We start from the raw sequence: 17,065 nt of genomic DNA, 5'->3' as shown, positions 1-17,065 counted from the left end.
ATGTACTTACAAAGTCAAAGTCTCCATCTTGAGGAACTTTCCAGTTATCAGGAAAAACATTTTTGGACATAGGGAAGGGTTCATGCATGTTCTGATTACAGTTTTCATGACTCTTATTCTTGAAGTCCTGTTTATCGAAGTAGTCCATGAAAGATGGTCTTTGTACTTGTGGTGAAGTTGCATTTCCTTAGGTAAACAAAGAACACAGGGACGGTATAAATTCTTAAATTTAAAGAAGCTTTTATTGAGGTACTTTTTTTAAATATATTTTTTAATTTTTTTTAAATTTATTTATGATAGTCACACAGAGAGAGAGAGAGACAGAGACACAGGCAGAGGAAGAAGCAGGCTCCATGCACCGGGAGCCCGACGTGGGATTTGATCCCGGGTCTCCAGGATCGCGCCCTGGGCCAAAGGCAGGTGCCAAACTGCTGCACCACCCAGGGATCCCCCACTTTTTTTTTTTTAATTCAGCAATATAATACATTTGCACTGGTCATATTCAAGGCTAACACTGGTTCTTCAATTTAATGAAGAACAAAGTAAAACAAGATAGTGAAAAAGCAAAAATATCCAGGCCACATAAAAATTCAACTAATGATTAATTATGCAGAGATCCACAATATTCTTAGATTGTAGAAATCTTTAAGAATTTTGGCAAGATGGGATGCCTGGGTGGCTCAGTGGTTGAGCATCTATCTGCCTTTGGCTCAGGGTGTGATCCGGGAGTCCTGGGATACAGTCTCACATCCAGTTCCCTGCAGGGAGCCTACTTCTCCCTCAGCTTATGTCTCTGCCTATCTCTCCCTGTGTCTCTCATGGATAAATAAATAAAAGCTAAAAAAAAAAAAGAACTTTGGCAAGACTATCATAATTTTATTAAAAATCATTACAATTATATTTGAAATTTGTCAAATGAAGTAAAATTTTAAAACCTAAGTGTTTAGTTTTAAGCATTTAAGCTTGTATTGTTATTGTCATTGTGCACCACTCTAAGCTAAAGAAGTTATAAGGACTTACCCAGGTTTGTCTTAGACGACTTCCTTCTAGTCTCTCTAGCTGATTCCACCTCATCCTGGACTCCCATGGCTTTGCCTGCCATATTTATATCTGACTCCTAACTCTCACTTCAGCCCATACCTTGCTTCTTTTTTTTTTTTTTTTTTTAATTTTTTTTTCCATACCTTGCTTCTAAGTTCTATTTCTAAAGTTCTGCCATATTTAAAGTCAGAAAACCAATTTTTTTATTTCTAAAGCTCTCTTCTAAGTTCTATCTCTGACTTTCCTGCTGCTTACTATTGAATCACTCTACCTGAGGTGAGTTAGTGTTACCTCAAACCTGTAAGTTCTTTCTTTCTTTCTTTCTTTATGATAGTCACACACACACAGAGAGAGAGGCAGAGACACAGGCAGAGGGAGAAGCAGGCTCCATGCACCGGGAGCCCGACGTGGGATTCGATCCCGGGTCTCCAGGATCGCGCCCTGGGCCAAAGGCAGGCACCAAACCGCTGCGCCACCCAGGGATCCCTCAAACCTGTAAGTTCTAAAGCCAAAGTTCAGTTCTAAAGCTCAATGTCCTTAAGGTTCATCCATGTTGTAGCATGTGTTAAAATTCCCTTCCTTTTTAAGCTAAACAATATTCCATTATATGTATATGTTACATTTTGTTTATCCATACATCTGGCAATGAACACCTGACTTGCTTCCATCTGTTGACTATTGTGAATAATGCTAAAATGAACATGGGTTGTACAAATAGCTCAAGATCCTGTTGATTAAATGTTTTTAAGATAACTATTCTTTTAAGTTAAACAAATTTTTCTTTATACATCTGCAGATCTTTATTTACAAGTGATCTTATTTTTTAATACCTACGCAGAGGCCTTTTTCATTTTTTTTCATGAGTGTTTTGACAGTTGAACTTAATCCCTGATCAAGTGAGTCACTATGATACAATGTAAGCAAATAAGAATAACTATTAGTAGAAGTAATGCTTATGTTTTTTATTTTCAGCCTATGAATTATGCTTTTTATATACGTTTCTGAGTTTACCTTTTCATTAAATTGTAAGTTTCCTAATGCAGGAAACACAAATCCTTTACCCAAATAATTTCACTAATAAGATAACTATGATCATCAGTGAGTGTTTTTGATTATCCACCCAGATGTTCAACATCAATGGCATGAGGAAGAGCTAATGGGATGGTATGTGGCTTTTCAACATCATTACTTTTGAATTAGTAGAGGCTGCTAGTATTGCATTACTAGCAACTGTGTATTGGCAATAATAAATTTGAGAAATTATTGTGACTACTACAGTTCTTAGAATGATCTGTCTCAGTAATATCAGAAGGAATCTGATATTCAGAGCATGCATGTGTTAGTGGAAAAACAGAAACAAAAAACTGTTTATCTAAACACTCATCCTCCAATTAGAGCTGCTCAGGCTTTAGAAGGCTTGAAAATAAGTGTGACAAGACATCTGGGACCCAAATGGTACCCCCTGAAAAGATACTGAGGCAGTCCATCAAAATTAGGATAAAACATCAACATTCATAGTAAACTTTAAGGACTTAGAACACTCTCATATCTCAAATACAAAATTCATGAAAAAAGAACTCCTTAGGGACAGTGTATCATGGTAACAGCCAAAGTTGCCTTGAGATTCCCTGTCAGAAGAGATGTCAGTGGTAGGTTAAAAATGAACAAAATATAGGAGAAAAGTTATAATAGCTTATGATCAATACATGTAATAGAAAGATCTTGTGTTTACAGTATTTTATTCAACTTTCTTCTCTAAAATCTCCTACTGTTAAAAAAGGAAGTTAATTAATCTGACAAGGCTAAGTTACTGACATTTGGATGGGACATACACATTCCATTAACATTTTCAACAGATTTTACGAATTCTCCATTCATCTCTGGGCCTCATCATTACAAGACATCTTTCTCAGTCTTCTGAATTGAAATTTGGTTCCTATGATATAACCTTTTATCCAAAATAAATCCAGGAATTTAATCCCAATTATTCTCCACCTGTGCCCCTTTTATGAGAACAAAAATAAAATATTACAAGTGTAGCTCAATAGATTTTCTATAAAATAACTGAGTAAATCAAATGATGGAGGGGGAGAAAAATAATCCCTCAAATGAAACCTTTCTTTGCTCAATACTCTTTTCTTTTTTCTTTTAAGAGTAATTTTGTAACAGGATTATTTATTTGTGTTCTAAATTCTTATTTTAACTAGTGAGTCTTAAGATGGGTCACATGCATAAAGATCTCAAAACTCTGACATTTGATGCAAGAGAAGGTTATCAATGTTTATATAGCAAAACCAGAATCAGAGTGAGTAAAAATGATTTCACTGGAAACTAATTCCTGGGAAAGTAAGAAATCCATGAATATCACAATTACTAACTGCATTTGACAAATACAGAGAATGTTTCATTGAAACAAACCTCTAGATAGCATACTTTCAAAAATACATCTTGTATATGTAGGTGCTTTGAGAAAAAAAAATATTATGACACCACTAGTCCACTGAGGAAAAGGATACTCCCTGACCTCTGCTCCTCCCTGCTCTGCTCCCACAACCAGGCCAGGCTCATGCTGCTCTTAGTCCTTTCCTTTCGAGGCAGCACTCGCTTCAGCACAGAGACTCTAGCTAGCCTTCCTTGTTTTCTCCTCAACCAGGAGCAATGATACTCTTCATCTCAAAATTTTCACCAATGTCTTGGTGCTGCACTGAAACAGTCAGGGATTTCTTGATATATCAGTGACTCTTGATTCAGATCTTTGTATCTGAGTAAATACAAGGTTAATCTTGGAAACTAATATTTATAGAGTGCATATTCAAATATGGCTCACATTTTAAGAGCACCAACATGCACAGGCAAGGGGAGGAGAAAAATAAAATCTCCAAAGTTGTTTTTCCAATACAGAGAAAAATGTGGGGGAAAACTTAAATCTTTTATAAAAACCTTCATAACTATACTTCTATCCCAATGATCCTGTGCTGGTTCTAACCCTATCTTAATCAGGAGCTTTATCCCAAGTCATGTGAGCCAATAATAGTGTCCCAGTGTTTCCAAGGGAAAAATCTGCCTACCTAATATCTACAGATCCTTCCTTCCTTAAGGAGAGGAATGGCCAGGTAACACAATTCTGGCTAATGACACAAAAGATGAAGGTTTCTAGGAAAGCTCTATTTTCTTGATACAGGTTCTACTCCACCCTTTTTCTTCTTGCTCTTTCCTCCCACCTGGAATGCAGACTTGATGGCTAAAGATCTAGCAGTTATTCTGTAAGCAGCAGGACAAGCAGCAGGACCTCAAAATGGTATCAACAGAAAGGATGTCTAATGACAGCATGAAATAACTCTATCAATGCAGGACACTCTTGTTTCTGGATTTCTTGTTAAATGAGAAAAGAAATTAATCCCATTTTGTTACATATCACCAAATTTAGTCCCTGATACTTTTCTACTCCCAAGTAGAGGATGCAGGAAGTGGTAGGAGCAGCAATCTTCAGTTTTACTATAGGAATACCCCAATTTGAAACTTGAAATCTACTATTCTACACAGTGGATTAATTTTCACTGCATTTCAGATACATCATAGTTTTAAGTGTCTTTTAAAAACCTATGGTAAAATGCCTGTTGGATTCCACACTCAAAATTTTGGAAAATGACCCATTCCTAAGTTAGAAATAAACATTCTCACAGAGAGTTAACAGAAGTCTAAAAATCAACTTAAATAAAAGAAGGCAACTATTCCATTAGATTTTTCTTTTTGAATGACTTATAACAAGATATGCTGATACATATTTTTTATTCAAATGTATGTGCTTATAGTTTTCCATTGTTTAAACAGTATTAACATTTAGAACATATCTTTGTTATATGTTAAGAAAATTTTAAGGACAATTTTTAAAAAGTTCTAAGGACAAAAATAGGTCAGGTTTGTTTAAAAAGTAATGGGTTGGGGGGCAGCTGTAATTGCCTAGTGATGTTTAACTACTTAGGAATGCCAAACACATGCCCACAGGGTGCGGTGGAGTCTCCAAGGAGATGCATGTTCACAGAAGTGTGGGACAGACAAGATGATGTTCCTGGCTGACAATTTATTTTTTAAAAAAGGAAAAAAGAAATAGTAGGTCCTTCAACAGAAGAGTGAAGCAGGGCAGCCCGGGTGGCTCAGCAGTTTAGCGCCGCCTTCGACCCAGGGCATGATCCTGGAGGCCCGGGATTGAGTCCCACACTGGGCTCCCTGCATGGAGCCTGCTTCTCCCTCTGCCTGTGTCTCTGCCTCTCTCTCTCTCTCTCTCATAAATAAAATAAAATAAAGTAAAATAAAATAAAAAAGAGTGAAGCAGCACGTCTTGAGGTTGCAAGCTCTGTCTTATGTGATTATGGTTGCTATGGCAAATACTTTTTTTAAACCCAGAAAGAATAATCACATTAAATTGACAACAATTTCTCCAGTTACAGCTGAATTCTGACCCTCGCTTATAACAATATATTTGTATTTTTATAATAAATTTAATGTCTCAAATGACCTCGTTCCTCAAATTTGGCCCCAATTCCTTCAACTACTTGCTGTGGAACTAAAAATTCCTTAGCAATAAAGAATTTAAAAATCACCACTTGATCCCTTTGTGCATGTGAAATTTTAAAGAAAAAAATTGTTTTCCTTCTCCTTCACACATTCCCCAGAATATGCACAAGGAAACTAAATTGTATGAATATAATACCTTGAGCAAATATGCCAGTCTACCTACAATTAGCTATTAACTTTCATAATTTGCACATGTCTTCCAAACAGGCAAAATGCCTTCAGGGAAATTTAAACATAGAAAGGAATTTCCAAAACACTTGAACAAAATGTAATTTGTTTAATTTTTAATTTCTCAACATGAGCATAACAAAGACAGAAGTTAGGGAATGAAACAATTAATCACAACTTTAGCATAAGATATTTTGAGATCAAAGAGATTTATGAATATTACCTAATTTGTTCTAAAAATATTTTAAGATGTGGGTGTTCCACCTGATTAATGATCTTGGAAATCTGTCCTTTAATTTGTTGCCAAGAGTATGGTGAATACATATAAAAACCAGGATGTTAATACAGAAGCTACTGACATCAGCTCTTTCTTAACTTCATCAGACTATTTTAAAACAAAAGAGGATACAGACAACATGGAGAAGATCCAGAGGCTATTCATAATAAAGTTTAAAAGCTTAGAAAATAATACCTGCACAAAGGTTAAAGGGACTGAAACTGTTCAGCCAGAAAAAGTCTGAGGATACAATTTAGTAAGTATCCAAGTATATATGAAGGATTCTTCCACAGAAAATAGTGACCAGCTGTTTTCCATCTTCAATGAGGACAGAATAAAGGGAAACAGATAAATTGAAGCCCAAGAATTTTAGTTAAATAAAAGGGATGATTTCCTGTGTGAGTAATGACCATTGTAATGGCCACTGTGTGTCTATGGAAACCCTTTCTTCAAAGGCCTTTACAAGAAAGATGGATTTTCATTTGTACAAGGAATGCTTCTATTTACATGCCTGTCTGTGCTTTTGCTAGTAAAAGAGGTATCCTATGACCAAAATATCCGCACCAACAGGCCCAAGCTGGGTCACACATTATTAAAAATTCCACAGACCAAGAGCACACATAAGAGCAGAACATATTCAGTACCCACAGGCAACTCAAAACCACTGTAGTCACACATTAGCTAGATTGTTTGTACCTCTGTAAAGGAAAACCAGGGGATGCTAACTGCCCAGTATTACTATAGGTATTTGCACTCAGCTGCAACTGGGAGCTGTAGTTTACTGTTGCCACCTTTATTACATCATGGGCAAGATCAATCTTATCAGTTAAAGATGCATGCAGCAGTTTTTCATGAAAGAATGGTAAGATCTCTGATGTGGCAACAGGATTTCCCCTACACACTCTGCTACACTGGTTAATTGTTTCCTGGCAATCAAATTCCATCCTCAGTGATTTATTCCTTTGGCCCAAAGCTTTGTAATTTTTGGGGAAAAAAAACTCACGAATATAAAACATTATTAATCACTTTATAACTACATATCTGATGCTTTCCTAAAACAGGTTTTGGGAGGAAGAAGGAAGAAAAGGATTTGAACCAGACCTTGGAGAGATGTTACTAAGCAAAGAATGGGACATGGAAGTTGCTTAGAGCAGATGATCTCTCACTTACAACTTCGTCCAGGGACATTACATGAATGAAGAAGAGGGAATATCCAAAGGTCAGTCTCTCCTCCTTGGTATCTCTCCTAAATCCTTTTAAAATCAACCTAGAATCTATTTCCAGGATAAACTTCTAAAAATCTAAAGCAGAACTTCATCTTTTTTCTCTTAGTAATTAAGTGCAACTACATAAATGTATTGTCCAACATGAAACAATAAACTAGGATATATTTTAAAAATCACTATGTATTACAGGTATATGAGAAGATGGCATTTTAAAAATATGTATTCAATTATAATTACTTGACCCTATATTTAATCATTGATAAACAGGTTATGAAAGGTTAATATAAACAATATAAAACCTAAACATGACAAGTTATTCCTCTACCTGTTCCTTTTTTTTTTTTTAAAGTACACTCCAAAGCCAACGTGGAGTCCAATGTAGGGCTTAAACTCACCATCTTGAGATCAAGGACTGAGCTGAGATCAAGAGTTGGACACGTAACCAACTGAGCCACCCAGGTGCCCCTCCTCCACCCATTCTTAATACAACATGGCCTCCACTTTACTTTACATCTGGCCCATTCTCTACTCAATATGCTCTACTGTGCCAATACCCCAGGTAAATTCTAGGCCCTGAGAGCAGAGTGAAGCTGTTAATTTCTTTATTCTAAAAAAATGGTTATCAGTTCTAGCCACACTTCAGAAGTATTTGTATAGTTTCATTGTTTTGATTTTTTTATTTATTTTTTAGAGATGCCCAGGCCCTCCTCGGGCCTGCAGAACCAACATGTCTGAGGGGATACTGCTCTGATGTACACTTGTGAAGTTAGTTACCCAGACCCAGGATCAGGGTTTATCTTGTAAATCAAGTCCACTGCTCCAGCCTGTGGAGATCTCTGAAGATCCTGATTGTGTCTTAGAATGGATTTTTATTTGGCTCCACTTTGTGTCATTTGCAAATTTCAATAGACTTTGATTCTATAGCTTCATCCAAGTTTCTGTAAAAAATGTTGTTGAGCATAGCCAGGGCTGAGGTCTAAGCCCTATAGCATACAATGAGAAACCTTCTCGTTGACAATTTATGATTTAACACTATGGTTGACCGAAATTTAGTAACCACTGTATTACCCCTGGAGAGCAAACACTGCATTTCCCAGAATCTCCCTGCACCTTATCCTGAATAAACATGCTTTTTCATGAGTAGGAAAGCAAGAAGTGAGGCAGAGGCCATGAGTCTCTGGCCAGTGTGGTTATGAAGATATGAGGGTCTCATAGCAGCATGCCAGCATCCAGCTACCAGCCTCCCACGTGCAGTAGCACTGATAATGTTTGAATTCCTATAGAACAACAGGGACTGAGTTCAATCAGTACTACTGAACTCCAGAGGCCAGGGCTGCCTCCAGATTCACTGTCTTCCTGACTACAGCAGCAGTAGTAGGTTCCATACCGGGTCACTTCTGTGATACAGAGTCATCCCAGGAAGCCTAGTCTACATAGCCCTCTCCTCCAATCTTTCCACTGATTTTGTTAATATTCACATCTCTGACTTAAATCTCTTTATGTTTAAAACACCCGGAACAGTTTGTTTCCTCCAATAAACCCTGATACAAGCCTATTCAGGTAGAACCATTCAGCCCTTATAACAGACTATCAGCCACTTCATACTACTACAAGGATATCTTAAAAAGACCTTGTCAGATACTTTTCCAAAATCCTAAAACACAATATCCAAACCCAGGGCTTCTTCTAGCCTAGAAGTTTAGCAATTTCCTTTCTAAAAAAGGAAATTATATTATTCTGATATGATTTGTTCCCAGCAACCTATGCAGAGTTACAATGATCCAGGCCTCCTTTTCTAAAGGATTCACAGATGTTCTAGACTCCTGCCCAAGAAGGATGTCAAGTTCACCAGCCCATGAATAATGGTATGACTGGGGAGCCACACCTGGGTCTGTATACTGGTTCCACCACTTACTTGCTATGAGACCTTGGACAAGTCAATTCACACTGCCAAGTCTCAGTTTCCTTAGGAACAAATGGTAGTAACAATGCCACTCTACAAGGTCCTTGTGAAGGGCAAAGAGATCATGTATGCAAAGTCCTGAGCACAGTGTTGGCCCATGCCAGACCCTCCACTAATGATAGCTTATAATTTGATAAATCCACCCATTTTTCTTTTCTGAAAATAAAAAATAATAATAATAAAATTTAAATTTACTCTTTCATGCTTCTGTGATACTTTTCCCCATTTTTCTCAAAAAGACATCAAATTTCACAAACAGTGTAATATAGTTCTCCCACTTACAAGTTATCTCAACACACATTATCGGTCACACTCCTCCTTAGGAGATACGAGGTCAACTGAGTGCTCCATTACCATTTCCTCATCTTGCCATTCAAATCATTCACATTTATATCTGTGTTACTCTGTTCATTTTGGAGGTCATTATTCTCTATAGAATCCCCTCTGGCTATCTTGCTGAATAACTAGAAATGGAGCAAGGTCTGGGAGGAGGCAAGAATTTGCCTTCAGAATGAAAAGGACAGAGCCACTGAGCACACTGGCTGGATTATGTGCAGTCCCAGGAAGACCAGGCCTCCCTCACTGTGTGAGAAGCAGGGATGGGCTCTCCAGATGCTCCAGCTTTCCAAGCTGCTGGAAGGCCAAACTCAGAGGCTGAGCAGATGGAGATTATCCCTTACTGATGACCTACTCTGCTAGGTGTTTTATGTATTTACCTAAACTAATCCACACTCACACACACAAAAGAGAAACAAATATACATCATATAAGCTCAGAAAAGATGAACACAATTAAATGTGGTCTGACTTTAAGTCCCATGGTGTTTTCATTTTCACTACACCACATCATTTGGTCAGGAAATATTTAGTGAACTTATTCTAGCGTGCAGGATGTTGCACTGAGCATTGGGAATATGGTGGGGAGCAGAGAGGTAATCATCACACAGTAACAAGCAATGACAACATAGTGTGACAACTGCTATTCAGAGTAACACCATGAAGTCAGGTGGCAGTCTATGGGAGGGGCTAATATCCCCAACCTGGGTCAGTATGGGAAGCAAAACCTTAACCAAGCCTAAGAAGATGAATATGAATTAGCCAAAGAATCAGCAACCTGCTTATACCTACTGTCGAACATTCATAATTCCAACTGGATAAAGCACAATATATAAGAATGGAGACACTCATTTGTAATACTGGCTGGCGCCAGACTGAAAGACCTGGCTTGCCATGCAGAAGCCTGGACATCCCCTGGGCTCTGAGGAAGCCCTAGGGGGATGCAAGTGGGTGCCATCACTGCTGAAAACAAGTTTGGAGAGTTCTTCTGGGGACATACCCTTATGCCCACTTTAAAAAAAAAAAAGATCAAACTTTAAGTATTTTGTTACTTTTCTTTGCTTCCCTTCAAAAGGTCTTTTTAGTAATTTTGCTTCCTAGAGTCATATCACCACACTTTTCAGAAGTAAGGAAAACAGGTCCATAATTTCTAGCTTCATGAATAAAGGTATAAAAGAACATGCAAACATAATTTAAACTGACAAGAATATGATAACTCATTTGAGACTCCAATGGGAAAGGTTATGGAAATCAGGATCTTTAGCATACAATATTGTAAAGATTTTAGAAAATTAAAAATAATATATTGCTATTATTTGGGGGGGAACAAAAATGCCAAGAACACATTAGCAAATGTGGCTTGGTGTGACATAATCTGAGAACTCATATCAACTAATGTAAGAAGTATTAAAGAAGATTTAGATCATGAAAAACTGTTATACTATAGTATGACAAATCCTGTGGGTTACACTAACAACACTTGATTAGATTTTGGGGAACACATTAAGTCCCACATTATACAATGATGTCTAAATTGCAGATACTTAAAATACATGTAGAGTTGGCTCATGGGACTTAAAATTTGCTAAAGTACATAAACAACTGCAAATATATAAGCCACTATTTGCTCAACTTAAAAATGAGTTTTCAGGGGAGCCTGGGTGGCTCAGTGGTTGAGCGTCTGCCTTTGGCTCAGGCCATGATCCTGGGATTCTGGGATCGCATCCTGCATCAGGAGGAGGACTGCTTCTCCTTCTACCCATGTCTCTGTGTCTCTCATGAATAAATAAATAAAATAGTTTAAAAAAAAAAGCTTTCAGTAAAATCTCTATGGCCAAAAAATATCATACTTAGGACACAAAATTATAACATATATTGAATGATTTCTGTGGCTGTCAAAAGTAAAACTCACTACAAAAAATATGTGGAGGGGATCCCTGGGTGGCGCAGTGGTTTGGCACCTGCCTTTGGCCCAGGGCGCGATCCTGGAGACCCGGGATCGAATCCCACATCGGGCTCCCGGTGCATGGAGCCTGCTTCTCCCTCTGCCTGTGTCTCTGTCTCTCTCTCTCTCTGTGACTATCATAAATAAATAAAAATTAAAAAAAAAATATGTGGAAATCTGCACTGTAATTTAAAAATATGATGTCTGATAAATCACCATCATATATCTCTTCCTTGAAATATAATCCAACATGAATTAGACTGCATAAAAACTAGTTTTTAAGAATCACTGCTTGTATTTAATGTTCAACTATGTGACTGCATAGAAAAAGTTGTTTATGTAGTTTTGTAGGGAGCTCAGTAGCTCTCTAGAAGATAAAACAAAGCACTCAAGGGTCATCTAACTGGTCTGCTAAGAATTATACAGTTTGTTGGTAAATTGAACACCAATAAAATTAATTTATTAAAAAAAAAAGAAAAAAAAAGAATTATACAGTTTGACTAAAAGAATTTTATCAGCTGTAGAAAAGTGAAGCTACATGCTAATGGATAATATGTTATAAACTGTCTTATAGAGTCTTTTTAATTTACAGGGCACATAACTTATACCCTAACATGGTTTTTTGGAGGCTCCGAGATCATCTGATACAGGTGGGTAAGCATATTACAGATGCAGAATGCCTACTGTAGTCAGAAGCCTAGCTAGGTAGGAATACAAGTTTCAGGTTGCTTTCCAGGGCAAAGGCTCAGGAGACTCAGCAGTTGTGGGAGATTAAAAACAAATTCATATCCCTTTCCCAGTTCCTACCTAGGAATAACTATATGGCAATCTGCTCCCATTTTGTGCTGCATAGCCCTCCCTTTCAAAGTATACAACCATAATGTGCTGTATGTACTAGGAAATGTAAAGAAAGCAAGAGCAGTGAACAAATGGATTGAAGCCATGATGTGAGACTTACTAAGCAGCCTCATGGTGGGGGAGTAGCAAAAAGAAAACAGAAATGTCACAGAGGAAACTGTTACCTATTTCCATTTTATAATAGCAGCAAATCCCTGAATATTTATAACTTTCTAGGCTTTATAATGCAAGAAATCATGTATTACTGCTTCTGTGCCATTTAGAAGCAATTCTGTGTAGTGGAAAACAGCCTCCTGCTTAGACTTTGACACTGACCACATGTGATCATGGTAGGAGTGGGAAGAAGTAGGGCAGTAGGTGTCAGGAGATAATTAATTTGCTTTTGCCTAGAACTGTGAAATCACAATGCCCTACCTTATTAAGTGCAATCTTAAAAGCTATATATACACAAAAAGGAATGCTAGTCTGTGAAAGTATCTCTATCTTCATTATTCTGTAAGCAACAAATGAGAGAGAACGTCTTAATCATCATTCTAGCCCCTGCAGCACACCTGGTACTGCGCCACACACAAGACAGGCGGTAGTAAATATGCACTGAACCAAATTTTCTGCATGAGTATCCCTGTCTCTTGATCCTTCTTTCCAGTGCTTCTTCTTTTCCAAAACAATCCCCTATTTCTTCTCTTAGCTTGCACCCCCTACCAATGTGGCTTAAATGATAATTTAGACAACATGAAATAATATTATGTTGTATTTACTGAAACAGATTTTCATGTTCACTTTCTTATTGGAAAAGTAAATGTTAGGAATGCTATCTCTTTATCTCTAAAATAATTTCCAAATTAAGTTAAGTTATGGGCTAGCATCTTTTAACAGAAAAAAGTTCCATAACCTAAGTTAAAGATGTACTGTATTACATTTTTTAAAATGTATTTATCCATACTTTTTTTTACTGTTAAATCATGCCCAAAAACAAAATTTTACACAACTGGCTGTAAAATATAAGAACTATCCTGGTTTTGATAGAAGTGTGCTTTTAAAATCAAAGGGAAAAACCACATACTTTTCATAGTTCCATCTTCTTCTTCTTCATCTTCACTGTTTATAACCATGGTCCCCAGGTCAGACTCTAACATTGTGCTATTATGTTCAATCATGGTCTGGGCTCCTTCACTCATCGTGCTCGTGGCCTTCATCGTGCCCACACTCTCTGAGCTAGTCTTCACCATGGTGTGGGAATCCAGCTCATCTTCATCCTGCAAGCACAAATACTGCAATGAAGGAAGACTTTTCTAAGGCAGCTGGATTTCTTAATCCTTAACAACATGACAAGTATAGTATCCTTTTTTTACTGACTTACAGTTGACATACAATGTTACATTAGTTTCAAGTGAAATAGTGATCCAACATTTCTCTATATTATGCTATGCTTACCACAAATGTAGCTACCATCTGTCATCATATAATACTATTATAAATACCATTGTCTATATTCTCTATCCTACATCTTTCATCTTCATGACTGACTGACTGACTTATTTATTTATTATTTTTTTAAAGATTTTATTTATTTATTCATGAGAGACACATGGGGAGAGAGGCAGGGACACAGGCAGAGGGAGAAGCAGGCTTCCCACAGCGAGCCCAATGCAGGGCTTGACCCCAGGATCCTGGGATCATGACCTAAGCCAAAGGCAGATGTTCAACCACTGAGCGACCCAGGTGACCCTACATGAAATATTTATTACATAACTGAAAACCTATAGCTCCAACTCCCTTTCACCCTTTTGCCCATACTCCTCCTAATATTTATATAAATGTTTTATAATAATTTAAGAACATTTTACTTTTAATAATGAAAAATATTATTATAACTACTAACATTAATATAAAGACACACACATAAGTGTTATCATAAGAGCCAACGTTATCCCAAATAACCTAAGGTTCTAAATAATTAAAGTTCAAGCAACAGAAATTGTTTGATGAAATGGAAGGTTGCTAGTTGTTTTTTAAAATAAGGATTAACAATCAAGAAATGGGCAGAAGACATAAACAGACATTTCTCCAAAGAAGACATACAAATGGCCAAAAGACACATGAAAAAATGCTCTACATCACTTGGCATCAGAGAAATATAAATCAAAACCCCAATGAGATACCACCTTACACTAGTCAGAATGGCTAAAATTAACAAGTCAGGAAATGACAGATGTTGGCAAGGATATGGAGATAGGGGAACGTACAAGCGTTCCCTCTTGGTGGGAATGCAAGTTGGTGCAGCCACTCTGGAAAACAGTATGGATGTTCCTCAAAAAGTTGAAAATGGAGCTATCCTACGACCCATGAATCAAACTACTAGGTATTTACCCTAAAAATAAAAATGCAGTGATCCAAATGAGTACCTGCACCCCAATGTTTATAGCAGCAATATCCACAATAGCCAAACTATGGAAAGAGCCCAGATGTCCACTGACAAATGAATGGATAAAGAAGATGGTGGGGTGTGTGTGTGTATAATTATTATATATATAATAGAATACTACTTAGCTGTCAAAAAAAGAAGTCTTGCCATTTGCAACAACGTGGATGAAACTAGATGGTATTATACTAAGCAAAATAATTCAATCTGAGAGACAATTATCATATGATCTCACTCATGTGGAATTTAAGAAAAAAAACAGAGTATCAGAGGGGAAGGGAGGGAAAAATAAAACAAGACAAAATCAGAAAGGGAGACAAACCATAAGAGACTCTTAATCATAGGAAATGAATTGAGGATTACTGGAGTGGGGGTGGGTGGGAGAATGGGGTAACTGGGTAATGGACATTAAGGAAGACACGTGATGTAATGAGCACTGGGTGTTACATAAGACTGATGGAAAAAAAAAAGACTGATGGATCACTGACCTCTACCTCTGAAACCAATAATACATTACATGTTAATTAACTGAATTTAAACATAAAGACTAAAATAAGGATTAAGATAGGTAAATTATCAACAAATGCAAAGCAAAGAATATGGTGACAAAACAAATACAAGACAGCACACTAATGGCAGAATATGTTGGCACTATTCTAACAGCCAGAACGTTTACATGAGTTTGTACAATGCAACTGACTCTTTCTGTTAAAATTATGATAAATATATATAACACAAAATTTGCCATTTTAATAATTTTTCAATGTACAGTTCTATGGCATTAAGTACATTCACAGTATTAATGCAGTCATTACCAACATCCACCTCTTTAGTCTCTCCTGTCTGCTGCCATCACATCCCCAACAACAACCACTACAGAGCACAGTAATCTTCATTAGCTACCTGAGAGTAAAAAAGTCAACAGGTCTTCTTAGATTTACTCTCTCTTTGATTCCCCATATTCAGTCAGCGAATTCTTCAGAAATCTCTCTCCCAGCTCCATCTCTTCTTTTCTATCCCAGTGCTACTGAGTAAATTCCTTACCTCATACTTGGGAAGTAAAAGAAAAGTTCCCTGATAAACAGTCTCACCCGTCCTGACTTTCTAGAATCAGACAGATATTAGTTCAAATCCTGGCTCAAATCACTTAACAGACATAAGACCTTTAGGCAAGCTATTTAAATTCTCTAGACTTTAGCTCCTTTCATTGGAGTTATGAAAAAAGACATGCAAAATGCCTACATGTTACTAGGAACAAAGTAGTTTCACACTCCTTCAAAGTCCATATACTGCACCAAACTTTCTTGAATATTATTGTATCATAATATCCTACTCTCTAATGACCACAGCTCTTGCCTGAAGTAAAAACTAAACATTTCTGCTTAGATTGAAATGTCTTCTATGTTACCTTATTTTAGCTGGCTAATCCTATTTTCCCATTGTTCACATATCTTCTAATTTAGTTACGCTGACCTTCACTGAATCTCCAGCTGCTATAAACCCATGCCATGCCATGTCATTATGATTTCCTCTTTGTTCATGTCTTCTGTACCCAGAATGCTCTTTCCTCTCTATCTATTTTAAGTAAAAGTTATATAGTCCCAGATCAAGTATCTATTACCTTCATGGCTAATTCAGTCTATTAATTATCCCCTTTTCCAAACTTCTATAGAACTTATAATTTGCATCATACGCTTCTGCATTTAAATTTATGATCTCATACTGTGAATACCTGTTTTGTAAAATCTTTTATAAATGTAAGTATCTTATAGATGAGAATGCCTTACAGTACCTCTGAATCTACTTTAGTGTTTCATCTGGTATTCCATATACAGTAAGCATTCATTATATATTTACTTTTTCACAGAACTATAAAATCATGAACCTGTAATAATTCAACCTCTCATTTTATATATCTGAAAAAAATGAGGTTTATAGAAAGTAAGAGACTTCCCCCCCAAGGACAAATGTCTAAATGCAAAGATGGAAATAAGAAAGCAGTTCCTATTATTTCTTAGTCCCTGCTCTATTAAATGCAAGTACCATATTTCCATTTAAATTCTGATCTACTTGGGGACACCTGGGTGGCTCAGTGGTTGAGAGTCTGCCTTCGGCTTAGGGTGTGATTCTGGGGTCTTGGGATCAGGTCCTGTATTGGGCTCCCTGCAGGAAACCTGCTTCTCCCTCTATGTCTCTGCCTTTCTCTCAAATAAATTAAAAAAATATTTTTGATCTAGGGACACCTGGGTGGCTCA

The 17,065-nt window shown here is 37.0% G+C and overlaps 1 protein-coding gene and 1 long non-coding RNA gene across 3 annotated transcripts in view; one reads left to right on the top strand and one right to left on the bottom strand.

Annotated features, from left to right (window-relative positions):
- The window catches only part of STK3 (serine/threonine kinase 3), a 277,498-nt gene that overhangs the window by 75,566 nt on the left and 184,867 nt on the right, over positions 1-17,065 (bottom strand). For both annotated transcript variants that reach the window (XM_041768971.1, XM_041768972.1), the window contains exons 9-10: positions 13,452-13,644; positions 11-186 (exon numbers count right to left, since the gene is read on the bottom strand). In XM_041768971.1, the coding sequence (XP_041624905.1) occupies positions 11-186; positions 13,452-13,644 (369 nt within the window). The remainder of the gene's footprint in view (positions 1-10; positions 187-13,451; positions 13,645-17,065) is intronic.
- Positions 6,575-12,176, top strand: LOC121498798. Its single transcript, XR_005989909.1, has 3 exons — positions 6,575-6,923; positions 7,123-7,280; positions 12,123-12,176. It is a non-coding gene; the product is annotated as an uncharacterized LOC121498798 (long non-coding RNA).

The sequence above is a fragment of the Vulpes lagopus genome, chromosome 9, assembly GCF_018345385.1.
Source record: "Vulpes lagopus strain Blue_001 chromosome 9, ASM1834538v1, whole genome shotgun sequence".
Lineage (NCBI taxonomy): Eukaryota > Metazoa > Chordata > Mammalia > Carnivora > Canidae > Vulpes > Vulpes lagopus.
The sequence above is the reverse complement of the archived record's forward strand: the minus strand, read 5'-3'. Positions and strand labels throughout refer to the sequence as shown.